The sequence below is a fragment of the Cryptomeria japonica genome, chromosome 2, assembly GCF_030272615.1.
Source record: "Cryptomeria japonica chromosome 2, Sugi_1.0, whole genome shotgun sequence".
Lineage (NCBI taxonomy): Eukaryota > Viridiplantae > Streptophyta > Pinopsida > Cupressales > Cupressaceae > Cryptomeria > Cryptomeria japonica.
The window spans coordinates 504,384,335-504,399,434 of NC_081406.1; the positions used below are offsets into that span (position 1 = coordinate 504,384,335).

General features: G+C 35.7%; 1 protein-coding gene across 3 annotated transcripts in view; it reads right to left on the reverse strand.

Annotated features, from left to right (window-relative positions):
* Positions 1-623: 623 nt before the first annotated feature.
* LOC131078925 (uncharacterized) overlaps positions 624-15,100 on the reverse strand; it is a 30,863-nt gene continuing 16,386 nt past the window's right edge. For all 3 annotated transcript variants that reach the window (XM_058016769.2, XM_058016770.2, XM_058016768.2), the window contains 2 exons: positions 1,644-2,198; positions 624-1,307 (listed from right to left, as the gene is read on the reverse strand). In XM_058016769.2, coding sequence (XP_057872752.1) covers positions 1,206-1,307; positions 1,644-2,198 — 657 coding nt within the window. In that variant the 3' untranslated portion in view covers positions 624-1,205. The remainder of the gene's footprint in view (positions 1,308-1,643; positions 2,199-15,100) is intronic.

The window sequence follows — 15,100 nt, forward strand, 5'->3', positions numbered from 1 at the left end:
GAGCATTGAATTATCCTTTGGGGTGATACTTAAGTATTTTTCTTCGGGTAATTTCTAGATATGAAATGAAAGAACTACTATAGTTATCCATAGTAAAGGAAGATTGCTTGAAGAGGAGACTCCTAAGATTTTCTCTGTGTCTAGAAAATATCAATAAATAGGGAAATAGTGCTTCAAAATAAGATCCCTAGATTCAATTAGATATGTTCCAAAAACAGCCAGGAGGCAGGTGGCATTTGGAGAGCCTAGCCATCCGAAAAGACAGAAAGGATGTACTATTCGGCCATATACAAGACAACCATTACTACCTCTTCCAAACTGTTCAAAACAATAAAGGATAGCTATCCATTTCTTTCAGATGTTTGTGAATACATCAGCACCAACCTAATGTAGTAAGTACTATCTACCCTAGAAAATTTGCAAACAACTAAATTTGTGTGTTGACTCTGAATTCTCAATTCAACCGTAAAGTTACGTAATATGGTCCTATAATGAATATGATGTATGTCTTATGAATAAATTAAATTTCCTATATATTTAAATTTTCCCTTTTTAAATTGCCAACCCAGATATAATCTGTTTATACAAATAAATTACCAAGTAAAAATCCGTTGACAGGCTCAGAACTACAAAATTTCAAAATTTTCTTTATTGCACAACAGGATATCCCTAATGATTATGACAGTAAGACCAAAAATGAAATTCTCTCCATATACCAATTTTGACCACAATTATGTTTTCGATGTGATGGCCATCTAAATGTTGGTAATATCATGAGCACTTCCCAAACAAACAAGGGAAGCAAAGAATATGTTACAAACACAAATTAATGATCTCGAGCTTTTTAAAAAAAGCCTTGCAGGGAGTCCGAACAAACTGCCAGCAGCATAAAGAATACACTCATAAGACACTCTTAGTTGTAAAGATTGGAGATTACGATGCTGAAAAATACCCCACAAACTTGTCATTTTACCAAGAGACTGCTTGCCATCAAGCTCTTCTTCTCCTCCAATGAAAGATTCCTAAGAAATCTTCAGGTAGAACAGAAGAAAAAACTCCAATTTACCAGGCATTTTTACTAATTGAAAGTGCAGATGGAATTTGGCAAATAACTTTGAGGTGCATAAAATGCGTTGCCTTCAAAAGACAAGCTGATTCTATCTGGACCTGTTTAAAATTTGAGCCCATGTCATATTGACTCAAACTTACAAAATATATCGACTTTTTCCTTGCGCACAGGGCCCGACTGTTAGTCCCAGCACTTTGTTCTTTGTCTCTTTCAATTTACAGCACTGCCTTCTTGGCAACTGCCACATCAAACACGTAAGTCAGGAAAGTTACAAATTAATATGCAAAACTCACTGATTTGGCTACTTCCAACATCATAAAATGTCAAAACAACTGAAGCATAGTAAGGATTGTTTATTAAGGAAACAATACGCTTTTAGATGTCTGATCTAAAATAGCACATTTCACTAAAACTTATCCAAGGAAGTTCTCCATTCACTGAGAAATTAGACACCTCTAAATTGGTATGCAGTGCCATATTAAACAAACAGGCAGAGTCAATATTAAAGATAAACCATTACACAAGATCTAAGATGGAATTTATCTAAAAACATTACTGATGATAAAGTGTGTACCAGATGCCATTGACTAGGCATGGGCCTGCTCACAACTTCAATTTCCTGAGTTTCATGAACAGGAAGAGCCGAGGACAGACAAAATGCCCTTCTATTCAGATTATTGGATACATTATCTCGCTTGTAGTAGCTTACAATTTTGCTTCCTCCTACATTGTGTACATCTTTCAGGAAAAACAGGAATGGCTTACTGCAAATTGATTTGTACGGAGCTCTTGTATCAATGTCGAAATCATCAGCCCTGTCCCTTCTGTTCCAGGCCTTGAATGTGCGTTCAACACGGTCGAGCTCACGAGGAAGAATTATCTTTGGAAAAACCTGGACAACATAGCCATTTGATACAGAAAAGGATAATCGCCTCTTGTGGTCATAGCAAATTGAACGCTGCAGAAAGCTGGTGGGCTCAGTCTTCATGGCTTTGACAAGAAGTTTAAGTCCATCCAATGAATTATGCTGAGGGAAGACAGGATCAACAGCTTCCAAGTGATGCATAGAAACAAACGGTGCAACAGGGTGACCGGCCAAAAGTCCAAATGCATTGCCTCGAACATCCCACTGCATTGGAAAATTTTAGCAAATCGATGAGATTGAATCTAAAGAATTACCTACCTAATAGCAACATTCTAAAAGGCTCTTTCAGAGAGAAATAGAGTACTCATAGGAACTTGATGTTCAAACCAAATCAATATTGCAGGGAATATGTGTACATTATTAGATTAACTTCGCACATTCCATTAGACTTATATCAAATAGCATATTTATCCTTAGAAAAATATATGTAAAACACATGGAATTATAGTTTTTTTATTATATTTTTATTTATTTATATTGTTCTTTCTTTATTTATTTTATTTTTATTGAAAGAAAGATTTTTATTATTATAATAAAAATACTCTTATATAATTTGATAAATAAAATAGTAAATATTTAAATACTTAAATAAAACTTAAAAATAAAAAAATTTATCACATTATAAATTTTATTCTTTATTGAATAGTTATTTTATTTTTCAAAAATGATAAAAATTATAAAAATGTTACATAAAAAATAAAAATTACTTTAATTTTTACTTCATGAGTTTATTTTCCATATAAATATCATTTTTAGTATTTATTTGTAAAATTTGCATCACAAATTATCAAGTATTGATATTATATTTACATTTTACTTTTATGAGATGTTTATGTTAAGAGTTATTTTATAATTAGTATATTTACTTAAAATTTAGTTTATTTAACTTTATTTATTTGATAACTATTTTATGATTTTAGTTTTAACTTTTATTATTTTTATGTTGGCTTTTTAATATTTTTTGTTAACACTTGTACATCTCCCCCTTGCTGCCACTGTAGTTACGCCTCTCAGCACAATAAAAGCGCAATTCAACAAATGAATTATGAAACAAGTATTGCTCATTTTTTTAAATTTGTAACACTTGTCAAATATTTGACATTTTTAGAGAGATCAATTCACCAAAGCTCACAAAATTCTGTCAACGGGACTGATCGTTGTATTCTAGACAATAGGGTTGCAAGGCGAGTTATGAAATTAGAATTAAAAACACAAACCTGTCCACATGCCAGCAAACATCTTTTAGCGTATGGTTAAAAAGCCTAGTAACAAAGAAACTCCAACTTGAAAAAAAAAGGTTTTTTCCCTAAAGTTGTTGAATTGGGTATAGTTATGTGTGGGTACGAAACATTGTCGAATTGGGTATAGTTATGTGGATACGATACCTCTCCCTTGTCAACATTATGGGGGGGTTTCTACTGTTGGTCCTAATGCTTCCTTGGTTTCGTATTGGATTATGTATTCAGCATTTCTTCCTATGTACTAGGCGGATGCAGCGGCTGGTTACCCATGCATTTCGGTGAGATGGAATACTTACCATATGAACACTCTTGCATCTCTATTTTCTAGAGGCGACCTTCCATTTTTCATTTGATCGGTTCTTCAGACTGTTGGTACTTGTGCCATCTGTATCTTCGGGTTCCAGATGTTTTGCCTGTATCTGCCATCTGATTTGGATTCGAGTAGTGTCATTGAGGGCACTCATGCAGATTCATGTCTTCTTGATCTTGATCATCTTTTGTTTTGGAGGAGGTTCTTATTTCAGCATCATAGCAATCATTCGATGACAGTGTTTGCAGCTTCTTCATGCTTTAGTGATTCTTCATACTCGTCTTTTGTTCCTAATCTTTTGGATCATTCTTGTTTGGAGGCTTCTTAGTCCTTCACTTGAGCTTTCATCTCTTCATGGAGAGGAGTTTTGTTCCCACGGGATTTTCTCCTTTTCTCCACTTTACAGAGATTTCATTGTACTTGGATACCTCATCAGGCTTTATTGTTGAGACCCATTTTGGCTTTCATGCATCTAGTCCTTAGTTGTTTTTTAGCTTCTCCCTAACTTCATCTTAAGGGGGGGTGTTAGAGTAAAGGTATTAGTTTACTTAATTAATTAAATCATATTGATTCGATAATTAAGTCACCTTTTCTCTATTTCACTTAAGCTAAATTTATGAAGCTAAACTTAGGAAATATTATTAATTATTAATTGCTTTTAGGGTTTTCTTTTTAGGTTTGATATCCTTTTTATAAGGATTGGTCCCTTTTGTAATTCATTATCTGATTATATTATTGCATTCTTTTGCTCTAGGTTTTCAAAGCAATCTTTGTGTTTTGTGAATCTTCCATTGTTGTGACGGGTTATTTGCATACAGGTGTTCATTGGGTTCTGTGAGGTTGTATTTCTACAACTTTTACATGCTATCAAAGCTTCAGACCTGAAGCTTTCCTGTTCTTCAAATTGGGAGATTCTACCTATAGCAGGTAATCTATGCAATTTGGGTTGATTTGGACCTCACCATTGAATCCGACACGTGTGAAATAGTCAAGATTGACCTTTTGTTTGTCAATTTTTTATTCACAGGGCCAGATCTGTGAGGGTTTGAAGATTCAACTTTTTTTGTGATCCAGGGGGCACTCGTTTTTCGAAGCAATTTGGGTACAAAAGGACCTCACAGTTGGCTTTAGGAGGCTGATTCCACAAATTTTCATATATAATTCGACCAATTTGGGCATCAAAGACCTCTGAGGCATTTTTTTTGCTTGTACGGGTCAATTTAGTTGAGGGCACACAAATCGAGGCAAAATCTGGGGGTCGCTGAAAAATCTGGGCATTTTGGCACAAAACAAAGGTCACCATCACGCTCAAAAAGCCCAAAAACCCTTAATAACCTGTCAAAATCGTCAAAATCGGAGGTCAAAAAAAAAAATTGGTGATTTTTTATTGGTACACTTTACAAGGCATGAAAATCCGTACAGCCGTACCTGCACCTGCGTCAGAAATATTTTCAAAAAAAAAATCAACTGGCTGGTAAAAAAAAAATTTGATTGCTAGGTTTTTAATTTTTTTTTGTTAAAAAATAAATAAATAAATAAGTTGGTGCATGTTGTTAAAAGATTTTTTTTTATAAAAAAAAAAAAGGTCAACCCTTTGCAACAAAAAAACATTGCATCAGCGCTGACGTCAACGGTATGGATGGCTTGCATGGCCTTCTTTGTGCCCTAAAAGAGGGATTTTTTTTCTTTTGGGCATACGATATCGGTTTTTGGCAAACGAGATATCGTTGGAAAGCTAGTTTTGTCTACTTTCCAGATATGTGGGTTTCACCACCTGGTTTTACTGTTGGTACATTCTACAACCATTTGAAATCAGAGGTGTTGTTTTCAGTCCCGAGCTTGTATCTTATCGCCAGTTTCTCCGTTTTTTGCAATTCCAACGGCGTTGGGACGATGTGACGATGTTTCAGAGCCCTTCACATCCATCCATGCACTTTTTCCAGATTTTACTCTTGGTAAATTTTATTCAATTTTTTGTGTTTTCACACTCTGGTGAATTACTTGGACATATGAGATCGTAGAAACTTCTCGTTTGTGTGGGATGACTTCTTTTTGGCTGTTCTTCATGTATTTCCAGTCTTATGTCTTTTTTTGACATTATGAGCTTTCATTGTAAGCACTTATGCTTTTGTAATCGCACTGAGAAGAAGTGCCTCTGTATTGCACATGTATTATGGGATCTTGCACATCAGTTTTGTGCCTTATTGTACTTGCACTATGATATAAAGTGTCATGGGGGTTTGATGTTTGCCTTTGTTTGCCTTCATACCATTCTCATGCGAATGTGCCTTGGTTTGCACACCCTTTGTATTTGCTTGTACTTTCATGTCTGCACAGTCAGATGTTCTTGGTTCTTCTTCATGCACTACATTATGGCTTTCAGATTTAGTGTACCTATCATACCTCTCCTTTGTCAGCATTATGGGAGGGTTTCTACTGTTGGCACTAATGCTTCCTTGGTTTCGTATTGGAGTGAGCTATGTATTTAGTATTTGTTCCTATGTACTAGGCGGATGCAACGGCTGATTGCCCATGCATTTCGGTGAGATGGAATACTTACCATATGGACACTCTTGCATTCCTATTTTCTGGAGGCGACCTTCCATTTTTCATTTGATCGGTTCTTCAGACTGTTAATACTTGTGCCATCTGTATCTTCGAGTTCCAGATGTTTTGCTTGTATTTGCCATTTGATTCGGATTCGAGTAGTGTCATTGAGGGCACTCATGCAGATTCATGTCTTCTTGATCTTGATCATCTTTTGTTTCGGAGGAGGTTCTTATTTCAGCATCATGGCAGTCATTTGATGACAGTGTTTGCAGCTTCTTCATGCTTCAGTGATTCTTCATACTCGTCTTTTGTTCCTAATCTTTTGGAACATTCTTGTTTGGAGGCTTCTTAGTCCTTCACTTGAGCTTTCATCTCTTCTTGGAGAGGAGTTTTGTTCCCACAGGATTTTCTCCTTTTCTCCACTTTACAGAGATTTCATTGTACTTGGGTACCTCATCAGGCTTATTGTCGGGACCCATTTTGGCTTTCATGCATCTAGTCCTTAGTTGTTTTTTAACTTCTCCCTAACTTCATCTTAAGGGGGGGGTGTTAGAGTAAAGGTATTAGTTTACTTAATTAATTAAATCATATTGATTTAATAATTAAGTCACCTTTTTTCTATTTCACTTAAGCTAAATTTAGGAAGCTAAACTTAGGAAATATTATTAGTTATTAATTGCTTTTAGGGTTTTCCTTTTTAGGTTTGATATCCTTTTTATAAGGATCGATCCCTTTTGTAATTCATTATTTGATTATCATTATTGCATTCATTTGCTCTAGGTTTTCAAAGCAATCTTTGTGTTTTGTGAATCTTCCATTGTTGTGACAGGTTATTTGCATACAAGTGTTCACTGGGTTCTATGAGGTTGTATTTCTACAACTTTTACAATTAGCAATAATAATCTAAAATTGAATTATAAAGCAGTAAGTGTTGCCAGTAGTTGGTATGCCACATATTTGAATCCAATATTTATTATTTTGTGAATTTAGTAAAGAACATATTTATTCATTTAATTAATTTGCCAATCCATCAAGTATCTTATTATTCATTTGATTTTCATAAAGCAATCATATTAGGAATTGGCAAGGAAACATAATAGGGAGATGCATGAGTATGGATTCTCTCAATTAAGTAGACCACCCATTGAGTTGGATTGCTTGTGGGGCAAGGGGTTGGATTGACTTGGTTGGTTGTTCAGCACTCTTGGGCTTAGTTGTGGAGGACAGTCTCCCGATGCCATATTGTGCTTTACCCTCAATTTTCTAATATGGTTGGTTATTGTTGGGAATACAGCATATAAGATGCATAAAATAATAATCTAGTGGGTTTGTTTAGTTTGTTATATAGGTTATTGCATTAGTGGTATGAATGCATTGAATTGTATTCCAAAACACCATGAATATCTCTGGAAAACACACCTGCAAATCAAAGCACTCAATCAACCATGTGAGAGGAACTCGCTTCCCAAAATGGCTCCAATTCATTGAGATTTGTCTGTTAGAGTTGTTCTCTAAGTGCGCAGGGTGTAAGGAGAAATTTACTGTTGTGTAGGAGATGTGCCAACATGCTGACTGTATCTATCTTTGGTTGAAGATATGCAGCTCCTGCTCTGTGTGTAGGTTTTGGATGCCTTCCGAAGAGGGCTCGGTTAAGGCCCAATCTAAGAAGTCCACGTCAAAGGGAAAGAGCAACAATGGAACACCTATTTTTATAAGCAACAAATTGATGATGATATCCAATTGACTAACAGTGTAAATGTGAGTTCTCTCCATGGTCCCCGGCAAAAGTCAAAAAGAGTGATTAATTTCGAATGGTATTCTCATATACATGGTTGGAGGCATGCATTGAACTAGAGGGTCATAATAATTGAATTGAGTCATTAAATTAGTAATTTCAGTAAGATTAGTTTCTAAAGTCTTATGTTTGTAGACTGATTTTCTTTTTGGATTTAAGTTTTAAGAGTTTCATTTGATAAAATCAACTGTCCATACAGAAGTGTATTTGGAGTGTATGATAAGTGGTACCTGACACTCCTTGTAAAAAGTTCACATTATTGGGGGAGATATATTCTTTCCTCGTTATTGACAAAATGATCCTTAAGCCACATTTGTTAAGTATAAAACGTATTGGAGGCAGGAGGCAATGGAAGAAAGAGGACATTCAACCACCTCTCATTAGTCACTAGTGAGGAGACCATGAAACTGCCTTAGTGACAAAACTATTTGTGCCAAAATGAGTAAAGCCAAGATTGGTTTCCAGGTGGCAGTGAAACCATCTCATATCATTTGTGATCTGAGTAGCAATGATCTATAATGCTGGCTGCATACATGACAATGAGGGCTTGGTGATCAAGCTTTTTATGATGTAAGTGAATGGGTGTGTGTGTCCCCATTCACGAGATGATGTAAATGATTGGCTGTGTTTGTCCCCAATCACAAGAGTTGGTGATTATGATTGGAAGTGTGTGTCCTCAATCATAAATGTTGTGAGCAGATGTATGTGTCCTCGTTCATAACTTTGATCTTGGATGGATGTGTTTCTCCCTATCCAAACATGATGTAAGACCTTGGATAGATGTGTTAGTCCCTATCTTTGAATGAAGGTATAGTGAGCATAGTGAGGCTAGTTCCACTATTGCTTGTCAAGAGTAGATGTCTATGTCCCTACTCATATCATACAATGAACTACTGAATGTGGTCATCATGTAATGTTGGTCCACTATCCCCATTTGAAGAATGATGCAATATGGGGGGTGTTAGGAATATTGCATCATAGGATGCATAATAAATAATTTGGTTGGTTTTTTTAGTTTGTTATATAGGTTATTGTATTAGTGGTATGAATGCATTCAGTTGTTACAAGTTACAACAACTCAATATATTTGGGAAAGTTTTTTTGGGAGTTTCCTTTAAAATAGTAGATTAAACTCCTAAATAAGAAGCACAATATTATTTGTGTAATCATTTTGTTTAATGTTAATTGATTATTTTTCCTAAATTCAATTGCTATTATGTAAATTAGTGAAAGAATACTCTTGTAAATAAATTGTATTATTGGATTTGTTATTTTGGGCAAAAATCAGGTACTCCCTCAACAAGGGATATTACAAGTACAGTCTGATCAATTATATCCAGATTGATGGATCATGTGTCCATACTAAAAAATCCCTCTTTCCCTAACCATTTCCTTGTTGATCCAACACAAAATTGTGCTGCTTTTTAGCATATGTGCTAAAACCTTCCCAATTTCTTCAACAAAGTCCCACAAAAGTTTGGGTCAAAATATGGTTGCCAAGCTCCTAAAGACAGGAGTAGAACTGACAGCACAAAATGGCATTGAACCTTCCCTGCCATTGAGATTTTTGCAATGTGCCAGAAAAGTCTAGAAAATGTTGGTTTTCTTACAAACAGAGAGAGAGAGAGAGAGAGAGAGAGAGAGAGAGAGAGACTCACTGTTCCACCAGATTATGCATCCTCTACGTTTCCCTTGTTTTGAATTTGAGAATGTGGAAACAACTCCTGGACAAACCTAAATGAATTGTGATGGGTAGCAAATTTTCAGAGGAAGATTTGTTCCCGCAAATAAATTGAAAAAATGAGGTTTTTCCAAGTAACATACATTGAATTGTGACTAAAGAAAATTATATATACAGTCCCAAACAGACTTGACTTTGACCTGGAATATGTCGATTATCCATCAGCAGCGGGCCTAGGTTTGGTAGGTATAACCAAAGAGTTACATGTCACAGAAGAATACAGCATGAAGTAGACACAAAAATGCGGACCAGCAAAGGAACAGTACGTAATTAGCTGGTAAAACCAATGGCATACACTCTTCATAAGCACAAGTCAAACTGACTGACGATGAGGATTAGTGGTGACTTAATACAGCCAAGCACAAGCAAACTGTGCCAAATTTGGATGGCAAAACTCGTCAGTTACTCTAATTTTATTACATGTAATTAAAGAGGCTCCAGTGAACTGCAATACACCTCAATTAGTCTAGCTGACATGCAAGCAATGTCAGTCTAATTAAATGGGGAATTTTTAGTTACATATATTTACAATGAATACTAAGAGGAAATAGTTACAAGCACAGGAGCAAAAATCTTTTGGGGAAAAATCAGAGAAAAAAATGGATTTTTAAAAAAATGTTATAAAATAGACAAAAACTGCTTGTTTTTCAAATTTAAAGGTAATTCCAAAGCATAGAGATAGAGAGAGCAAATAAATTAGAGAGTTTACACCATGAATTGTAGAAAATAGATTTTTGTTGTTTATATTCATATCACTAGTTACACTGCATTGCACAAAAGCATACTCCATAGTGCATAAATAATAACTAGATGCTGACAGTTGACAAAAATTCAATTACAATAAATTTCAGACTGTTTAAATGAAAAGTTTGTCTAAACAGCACAGTGCAGTGTAGCATGTAAGCTTTGCTAGTAAATGATTCTTTGGTAAGTTTTGAAGTTGACAAAGTTATTGCTAAGTTAACAATAAAAGATTTCACTGAATGATATGCAAGTAAACCTCTAGTCTTGTTGTATGATGTGAGTTGATAAAGTTATTGCTAAATTAACTTTTCAATATTTGAGTTTAGAATTACAAAATTAGAATTAAATTTTTCATCACATGTCAAAATGCATTTAGTTTTCTATGGTAACTTCATAAAGGAAGGGTTAGAAATCACAGTTTCATTTCAATCTACATAAATGCTGAACAAGTTGAACAAGAAATATGTCCTAAAAGAAAAGAAAAGAAAATTAACAGATATTTGAAATAAAAGAAATGTCTCATTGACTGAACCAATAGCCTAATTGAAGAAACTAAATGGAGAACCTGAAATAAATTCTAAGACATGGTGTAATGTCCCCTTTTGGGAAGACAATAAATCTTGCCCACTATACTTGTAGAATTATTGCAGGTTATGTATTTTCAGTCTGTTGTGGTAATTTGAACAGATTCAATTCGACGTTGTTTCCCTCTTTGAAATCTGAACGCTATTCTCTTGGATGAGTGCTATTGCCGAATGGTTCAATCTGTATTTGATTGCTGAAGATTGTTTGCTTTCTTAGAAGAATTGATGTTAATTGTATTGATTTCCTCCATTGATTGGTAAGTCCCCTTCAATGCTTGGAGATAATTCTCCTTTACACTTTATTGGTGGAAGGGTTACCACTTTTCATAAGAATTGAGTCAACCCTTTTCATTGTTGCCCTTGAGAATAACATATTATTCCCCAAATTGATCTCCTTTTTTTATCTCCTCCTCAAATGAAAAATTATCCCCTTTTGTTGAACGTTCCTGCCTCTTGTGGGCCAAGTGATGAGTTGGTTACCCCAAGGGATGGAACTGGTCATAGTTGGACATTCCTGCCTCTTGTGGGCCAAGTGATGAATTGGTTACTCCAAGGGATGGAACTGGTCATGGTTGGATGTTCTTGCCTCTTGTGGGCCAAGTAATGAATTGATTACCCCAAGGGATGGAACTGGTCATAGTTGGACATTCCTGCCTCTTGTGGGCCAAGTGATGAATTGGTTACCCCAAGGGATGGAACTGGTCATAGCTGGACCTTACTACCTCTTGTGGACCAAATGATGAATTGGTTACCCCACGGGATGGAATTGGTCAAAGTTGGATGTTCCTACCTCTTGTGGCCCAAGTGACTACACATTCCTGCCTCTTGTGGACCAAGAGATCAATTGGTTACCCCAAGGGATGGAACTAATCATAGTTGGACATTCCTACCTCTTGTGGGCCAAGTGATGAATTGATTACCCCAAGGGATGGAACTGGTCATAGTTGGTCGTTCTAGCCTCTTGTGTGTCAAGTGATGAATTGGTTACCCCAAGGGATGGTATTGGTCATAGTTGGACGTTCTTGCCTCTTGTGGGCCAAGTGATAAATAGGTAATAGTTGGATGTTCTTGCCTCTTGTGGGGCAAATGATGAATTGATTACCCCAAGGGATGGAACTGGTCATTGTTAAACGCTCCCGCCCCCTGTGGGATGTGAGGCAAATGGCCACGCTTTGGATGTGACACACTCTCGGGCTTAGTTGGGTTGGACAATTTACCGGCGTCCTTTCGAGTTCCTATCGAACTAAGCAATGATTCGTTATAGGCTGATGAGCTAGTCATAATGTTTATTGTAAGGTGCCTCTTCACTATGTCTACATATATTCATGTGTATGCTCTGTATTTTCATGTGTATGCTTTGTTTTTTCATGTGTATGCTCTGTGTTTTTATGTTTATGCTCCATGTTTAGTTCAGGCTTGATGTGTTCCCAACATGTCTATTCCATGAATCTCTATGATTATTGCCTTGGGTTGATCTAGAGTATGAGAATAACAAGAGTAAACCAAAAAGATATAAATTTATTTAGGGCAATATGTGCCATGCTTCTAATCTTCATCATAATATATGTTAAGATTGCCCATGCTTTAAAGCAAAAGATATCCATAGTATGGTGCAAGCGTTGGGTCAACCAAAGAAGAAATACCAATCTCCAAGGGATGATTTATTCAATTCTTAGAAACCTACATTGCTTCAGAACAAGCAATCTTGGGAAGGGTGGAATATAATGTCCCCTTGTTGAAATAGGATTTATTAATAAATAATAATAAAAATTAAAATATAAAAAAATAAAAATAAAATTTCATATAATTAAAATTTAGTTAAGTTTAATGAATGGTCAAAAGGCATAAAATGAAAAGTTGCGACTCCCTCAAACATGTGATATAAAAGGGAGAGAAGAGAACTTCATTTGGGGAGAAAAGGAATGGAGGACGAAAGAAGGGAGCAAAGAAATTAAGGAAGCATTAATGGGAAGCAGATAAGGAAGTGACTATTTCAAAGGAGCAGCAATGATGAAAGGTTGTGACCCTTTCGAAGGGTGGTAATTGTGAAAGGTTGTGACCATTATGAAGAGGTGGGACTCTCCCTCACATTGGAGGATATAAAGGGGAGAAGTTTTCATTTGAGGAAGAGATAAAAAAGGGAGATCAATTTGAAGAATAATATATTATTCTCAAGGGCAACAATAAAAAGGGGTGACTCAATTCTTATGAAAGGTGGTAACCTTTCCACCAATAAAGTATAAAGGAGAATTCATTCCAAGCATTGAAAGGGACTTACCAATCAATGGAGGAAATCAATACAATTAACATCAATTCTCCTAAGAAAGAAAACAATCTTCAGCAATCAAATACAGATCTTACCATTCAGCAATAGCACTCATCCAAGAGAGTAGCGTCCAAATTCTAAAAGCATAGTGGGCAAGATTTAGTATCCTCCCAAAAGGGGACATTACACTGAGTTTGTGCAAAGGGGAAGAGTAAAAGCTGTAATTAATTCTCAGACTCGTCAAAGCTGGTGAGTTCCCACAAAGGGGGTACTTGTCAATATCCACTAGTCGCCAAGAATGGCAAACAGAAATGAAGAAAGCATATAGTCCAAAAACTTTATAACATTAAGAGTGCCTATTACATCTTCAATCACTAAAGACTAGTGCAGGCAGCAGACTTCACCAGCACAAAAATCATATCACCGGCTCCTAGAAGGTTCTGTGTTGACAAACTTTATTGATAGATACCCGTCAAATCACTTTTGATAATACTTGCTCTATGCCAACCAAATATTCCTCCATTTTTTGTGGGAGGTACTGTAGATGTAGACATTAAATATTTATATATTATTAATTAGAGGTAATCAGCAATTTCAAATAAGTATGGCTTCCAATTATACCATTTGATGGTTATATATAGATATGTAAATTGAGTTAAAAATCGTATCTTGTGTCATGGAGACAGACCTGTATTGATCTATTTATGTATTCAAATTCCTATTTCATTAAAGCAAGTGTCTGGTTTCTTCATTTAAGCATTCTTATGGAGTGAACATGTTTGTGATCCCTATTTAGCTTGAAGTTTTCATTGTAAAGAATAAGAATGAATTAGCTTTTGTATTTACTTGCCCTCATCAATCACCAACATGTTGTCCTTTATAATGCAAATACCACTAAATGAGAAGTAGGCACACTCAAACTTTGTAGCGAAAGCAACAGAATATAATTTGAAGGAAATGCCAAGTTATTTCTAAAGTCATCATGCCAAAGCAAACAGGTAGGTGCAAAGACAACTAGATACAGATGTGTTAACTTTTTTATTTTTGTAAACCTTGACATTTGCAACCTATCATTCAAAGTGGAGAATATGAATTGCCTACTTCTGACTCAAATACAATGCCTCACAACTCCTGCAAATTTGTTGAACTGGTCACACCTTCTTTGCATGTCTTGGCAATCTTCCATTTTGCAATTGTGCCATAAAATGTCATACGAATGTGCTCTTTATTCAGAAAATCGTGGATTCAAGGGTCGTGAGTTGATAGGAGAGTGTAGGAGGGTTTCCAACACATTTTATATGCAATTTTTACATGTTTTTTAGGTGATTTGAATGCCAAAAAGTGTTGAAAATTGTACTGAACGAGGTTTTTAAAAATGCTATTTTCTGGGGAAGAAATTGCCCTCAGGAGCAATTCATGATTCTAATCATTCCATCCTTGTTGAAAGAATGTTGTCCCCAACTTCTATGCAAGATGTAGAAACTTCTCCACAAAAATTGACTCAAAGAAAAACTTGTCATGGGTCAGTGTTGACGTGTATTTTGTACACTATCAAACACAGAATAAAATACCTAAAGGTACCTTATCCTCTCTTGAGTAAAGCCTCTGATTGCTGAAGATATCGCGGAAAAGGATCAATCAGGATGACTTCAAGGTTCTTGTATGTAGGGTCTCTACGTGTGGATAAACTCTCTGTGGTATGATGTGATTTGCTGGAATCACAAGGGGACTTACATTCGATGATTGAACGTCTGATCTGCTTTGAATATTGCCGGAACACAGGCTCTTACTAGCTTAGATTTGAAAAAAAGAAAACAAAGATGAGGGCAAGGAAAGGATCTAATTCTAATACTAAGAATGTAGGAGCAATGAATG